This window comes from Eurypyga helias, unplaced genomic scaffold (assembly GCF_000690775.1).
Source record: "Eurypyga helias isolate BGI_N326 unplaced genomic scaffold, ASM69077v1 scaffold31792, whole genome shotgun sequence".
NCBI lineage: Eukaryota > Metazoa > Chordata > Aves > Eurypygiformes > Eurypygidae > Eurypyga > Eurypyga helias.
The window spans coordinates 369-5,927 of record NW_010234584.1 but is presented as its reverse complement, the minus strand read 5'-3'; the positions used below and the strand labels follow the sequence as shown (position 1 = coordinate 5,927).

The following is a 5,559-nucleotide window of genomic DNA, read 5'->3' as shown; positions in this document are numbered from 1 at the left end:
AGGAATGAGGCTGGCAGTACTGCAGAGCTTTGGGAGGTAACTCTAAGGATCGTCTCTGGAACCCACGTGATGCTGCCTTACTGATTAACAGTTGGCTCTCTGGAAGACAGGCTGCAAAGCAGAATGGCCTGAGGAGGAGCTTTTTATACTGATGCAGCAAGATGATTAGTAGCAGCTGGAAAACCAGTATTGCTCGGCTCATAGTCAAAGTAGGAATGAAGCTAAAAATGATTACTGAGTTAGAATATAAAGCCTGGGAAAAAATGTCAGGAAATTATCTATATAGAAATTCCAAAGATATTTATGTGCGTTTTTACAGTCTTTGTTCAGACATCTTTAAAGACATATTTTAGGGACAAGGATGTTTTGGTTGAAAATCATTTGCCTGTTTCTTCCTGTTTGGAAATGTTTCTTTTGTATCTTGCAACAAAGGCTTCTGCTCTGGAACAAACACCAGTAAGCCTCATTTTGGCGAGACTAGACAAACGATCACAGAATGAGATAAACTAAACAGCATCTTAGGGGAGAAAAACCACACTCTTTTGATGTAAGAATTCTTTCATATACAGTACACCAATAAATAAATGGGAAATAATTTTAACTTATCTGGGCTTTCAGAAAGTTTGATTAATCTCCTTTTCATGAGGCCTGCTGAGGACAGTTAAGCATGCGAAAGACGCTAAGGTAATCTCTTTCCTGGATGAGAAGAAACAGCAAAAATAATTAGCTGTTTTACATTGGAAGGAGTGGATACTCAATGATTTTTAGTAGACTTTGCCTCCTGCAGTGTACTTCGCATATTGTGGTTTTTGTGAACTTGTAGATACAGAAAGTACACGGGTATAGGAATTTAGATAGCCAAGGCCAGTGATCTTTAGCATTTATTAATGAGCCGTGTATGTTAATACAAACTCTCCGATTAAAATTAACAGAGAAAGTCAGACAATTGGAGAAATAAAGCGTGGGGACAGTGATTCTCGCGAGATGGGTCAAATTAGTTTGTCTTTGGATTCTCAGAAATCTCATCAATGCAAATAAAATGCAAATAAAAACCATGCAAGCACAGTTGCTGTTAATGAAATCCAGTCATTTGTTTACTAGGCAAATAAAACCCAAATTAGTTTGTTAAGAACATAGATGTGCTTTGCAGGTAGCTTTTTATTAAATACATTGAACTTGGTGTAAAGTTACTTACGTCTTACGGTACATACACTGTTCTTTAAAACTGGAGTAGTTTCACCTTTTTCACTACCTACCTAAGTCCTTTTCTCCTTTATGCAGGACACAAAAGGATGAAAGTGAGTTCATCTTGGTGTCACTCCTGTCCTTCTCAACTGTGTAATGAGACAGAGTGTTTTGCAATTAGACACTTCCTTGGTCATAGGTTTTTCCTGTTGTTTGCTTCTTTCATCTTCACTCACCTGGTTTGCTGCTTTCACCCTCTGTCTGGGATGGAAAAGCAATGTCCAGTCTTCACTTCAGCAAACAGATGTTGGGCCCTTGGCCCTGTACAACTGTCTTGCTCATGTTGAAATGCGCTTCCATTTCATCACAGCTGGTGCGGGATCTCAGTATGATGTACTGGCCTGGAGTCAGCAGATGAAACAGTTCCTTAAAAGAACTTAGGAAGAGTTCTGATGTTGCAGGGTCCTGCTGTCTTCTCTTGGGAAATGGCTGCTTTTGCACATTTTCTGCCTGCATTTCTCCAAGGTTTGAATGTTCCTCAGGGTTTGAAATGATCAAGTTTCTATTCTTAACGGCATTGATCAGAGGTCCTGTTAGGATTTCTGCCTCTCAGATCTAAACCTGCCATATGCTACTGCAAGGTTCTCACACGACATCACAGCATAGCCATATCATACAACTAAAAATGTTGAGATTTCCTTTAACTTTCTACCAAACAATTTCCCATGAGATAAATGGGAACTAAAACCTCATATTGTCAGTGTACCCAACTGGCCCCTTTGTCACTACTGACAGTGGTAACCCCTGAGACCTTTAGATAAACTCTGCTAAGGAAGAAAGATTCCAAACTGTATTTGACAAGATAATACATTTTTTTTTAGCTTGGCATGCACTTCATGTAAATGATAGAGGAGAAGCATTTCATAATCCCAGAGAAGAAGGGATGGTGATCTGTTCTATACTTCAGAAAGCCATACGGCTTTGCCAGCAAGTTCAAGGTCATGATGGTGACTAGCTATAAACATCTCTGCATTCCAAGGGCATGTCTTTGTGGTTCTTGACCTAGAGAATTAATCTTTCCAACTACAATGTATGTGCTGTGTACAAAATAGCTTCACTTAAAGGTGTTCCTGGACTGTTGTCAATGAAAGGTTCTCCTGCCTGGATTTGCCACAAGAACAATAAATGTCCCTAAACCAACAGTTGTAACTGCCCATTTCAGAAGGATTGGAATGTCACTCTCCCTTGCTGGACTTCTGCCTGATGCAGTGGCCATACGGACGTTGGGCATCTTTAGACTTTCACCTCCCAGGTTCTGTTAAGCTCTCGTTCAGTCTTTAAAAAGCCGTTCTGTGGCAGGACGTGGTCCAAGTCTTAAGAGACATGATTGCATTTGAATGTATGACTACTACCGCAGCGATGCCGTACCTGTGTTTGTCACGGAACAGCATGTAGCTTCACGGTAGACTTCACGAGACTTAAAAATCTCACTCCTCTCTGGGATGGATGTTCCCTTAGCTGCTTGGTGTTCCTTTCCTGAATGGTCAGGTGGTCCTTCAGTGGTGAGAAGACCTACCTGTTCCGTTCTTCATTTTGCTCTATCATAACAGGCGATCCTTTATACACAGAGCGCACTTGTGAAAAACGTGGATATCTTGGGGCAAACGGACCAGCCATTTCACATCAGTGTTCTTGAGCTCAGAGCTGTGTAGAACACATGCAGAGGTCTCTGGTCTTCTCTTCAAAAATATTGTGCCTAGGTCTCAGCAGACAATCTAATCACAGTGTGTAGTGTTGACCAGCGATATGTCATGAAGTCTTTTTTCCCCCTGCTGGAAGCAAACGATCCAGTCATTCAATGTACTAACAGATGGTTTCAAATGAATTCGGATTTGATGAACCCAGACTGGGAGATCAGGATCTGAAGTCCATCTGCCTCTTGTGAGGTACCAGCTGTTCTGTTCTCAAGTCAGGTAGTCTTGTGAATTAGACGCAGTCTTGGTTCTGTTACCAGGTAAAACGATGTGTGCAGTGTCTCAGATCCGGAAGGTTCTGCTTAAGGTAGCACATGAGGAGATTTTCATAATCCTAACTGTTTGAGCAAAGTGGGACAAATGAAGTTCCAGAACCATCTTAATCTGTCAGTAAGGAGTCTAAAATCTTTCCTCCTTTCCTAGTCTATTAATTCAGAATTTTAGAGACTCTGTACAGCCTTGGTCTTGCTCAGTTTCTGTGTGGATAGTTGGGGGTCCTTATTACAGTTGCATGAATACATTTACAAAATAACCTGATGTTTTTCTGGGGCTGTTCATTTCTCACTAGTCTCTATCCTGTTATCCTGAAGCTCTCGAAGCTGAGATTTTTGTGTTAGGTAGTTGAGTCTAGATCAGTTTACCTTTTCCTTCTCTGGTGGCTGCTGCTTCACAGTTCTCATTCCCATTATTTGTAGCCTTTGCAAAATGTTGCTGAAATGATAGACAACACAAAATCATGAGTAAGTAGGGTTATTGGTTGGAATTGTGTCTGTGGTTGAAACTGTGCTGATCGTGTTCTGCCTTAAAACTTTGTGTAAGGAATGGTAGGATACAATTATGCCAACCACTAGGTGTGTTTGATATATTTTTTAAAAAAAAAAAAAGTGTATGATAGTGGAAGAGTGTGTGTGTGTGTGTGACTCCTGAGTGCATACCATGAGGAACTCAGCTATTGGTTCTTTCTTCTGTATGAAGTACAGAAGAGTGTACTGATACAGAACAACATACAAAAATAGTGATCATTTATATTAACAAAGGTAACTGCAGTTGTATTAGCTAGGAGGAAAATAGCCTATATGAAATACTGCGTTTAACCAAATCAGATAACTCAGAAGATGCAGGATGTCTGGAGAGAAGGATTCTTTCAAAATTTGGAAGCTTTGTGATTAACACTTTGTGTAATGAGTTAGGTAAGTGTTCTCTAGTCCTAGCCAATACTGTACATGAAATCAGTGTTCCTGTGTGCTGTATTCTATTTTCCAGTTGAATTGAAACAATGTATCACTCAGTGTGAAGTTGAAATCCAACATTTAGATATGTGGTTGCATATGTCAATTTAAATAGGTGCCTGGAATACTTGCTAAGAAATGATGCCAATCCGGGGATCCGAGACAAACAAGGATACAATGCCGTTCATTATTCAGCTGCTTATGGTCATCGCTTATGTCTTGAATTGGTAAGAAAACATCATAGATGAAAGCTGTAACGGCTGCTCTTGCAGAGTATGGTGCAGAGCCTAGGGGAGGGGATTCCTACACCTCGGTTCTTCATCTGTAAGCAAGGTAGATGCTGGTTTTCATCCCCTGTGAGGATAAACAGTTAAGCTCTTGGGGCTCAAAATATGCGCAGGGTGAAGAGCTGAGATGGTAGATACTGGCTTAAAAAGACAATGCATTCTGAGATGAAGAGAGAGCTGGCTGAGCATGTGGGATATTAGTTTTGGTTTGTTTCTGAACTTAAAATGCACTGCTTATTTTTTTCCTGATGGCTGAAATAAAATAACCACAGGCTATCCCACTGGGAAGTGTTAAGAAATTTCACAAATGTCTTTGAAGGAGCTTTTGTGGGGAAAACCGGTAAAGGGTGCCTTTTAAAATAGTTCACATAGTTACCGTAACTGATGGCCCCATGATAGAATTTTAGATGATAAAGCCACAAGTAGTTTTTTTATTAATCCTTTGAAAAAAAAGTGTATGTTATTTGATATGCTTATTTTATCTTATCTGTGTTATACAACTTAGTATTTTTGTACAAATTATACTTTTATATTCCAATGTATTCAAACATGAATTCTGAATGTTTTTAATTGCAGATCGCAAGCGAAACACCTCTAGATGTAGTAAGTAATATTTCTGACTGTTTAAGTACTACTGTACAGCAAAAGGGAACATCTAATCTTAAAATTACTGCTTATTTTTAGATTCAATCAACAATTCATAGATATAATAGAATCTTTTAGGTTGGAAAAGGCCTTTAAGATGGTCTACTGGAAGGTGTCCCTGACCATGGCAGGGGGGCTGGAACGGGATGGTCTTTCAGGTCCCTTCCAACCCAAGCCATCCTGTGATTCTATGATTGCAATACTATGTGCCTTGGCAACACATTCCATTCTTTGCATACATCTAAGAAGAGGTGCATGAGGCCGTTCTTCACATACCTAGTGACACATTTGTTAGGGTCTCAGACATCCCATCCCGAAGTGCCCAGCACTGATATTTTCCATGGAGAAGACCAGACAAAGTGAACCTCTGGGGTCACATCACACGTATCAAGTGAAATTTCATAGGGTTTTTTGTTGCTTAACTGTAATTTGCAAGCCAGCTTCTGACCTCAGCTTACT

At 40.0% G+C, this 5,559-nt stretch overlaps 1 protein-coding gene across 1 annotated transcript in view; it reads left to right on the top strand.

The window, feature by feature from the left end:
* The window catches only part of LOC104505781 (serine/threonine-protein phosphatase 6 regulatory ankyrin repeat subunit A), a gene marked incomplete at its 3' end in the record, with an annotated part of 32,982 nt that extends 27,924 nt beyond the window's left edge, over positions 1–5,058 (top strand). The window contains exons 13-14 of the mRNA XM_010146488.1: positions 4,284–4,395; positions 5,032–5,058. Of these exons, the coding sequence (XP_010144790.1) occupies positions 4,284–4,395; positions 5,032–5,058 (139 nt within the window). The remainder of the gene's footprint in view (positions 1–4,283; positions 4,396–5,031) is intronic.
* Between the last annotated feature and the right edge of the window lie 501 nt (positions 5,059–5,559).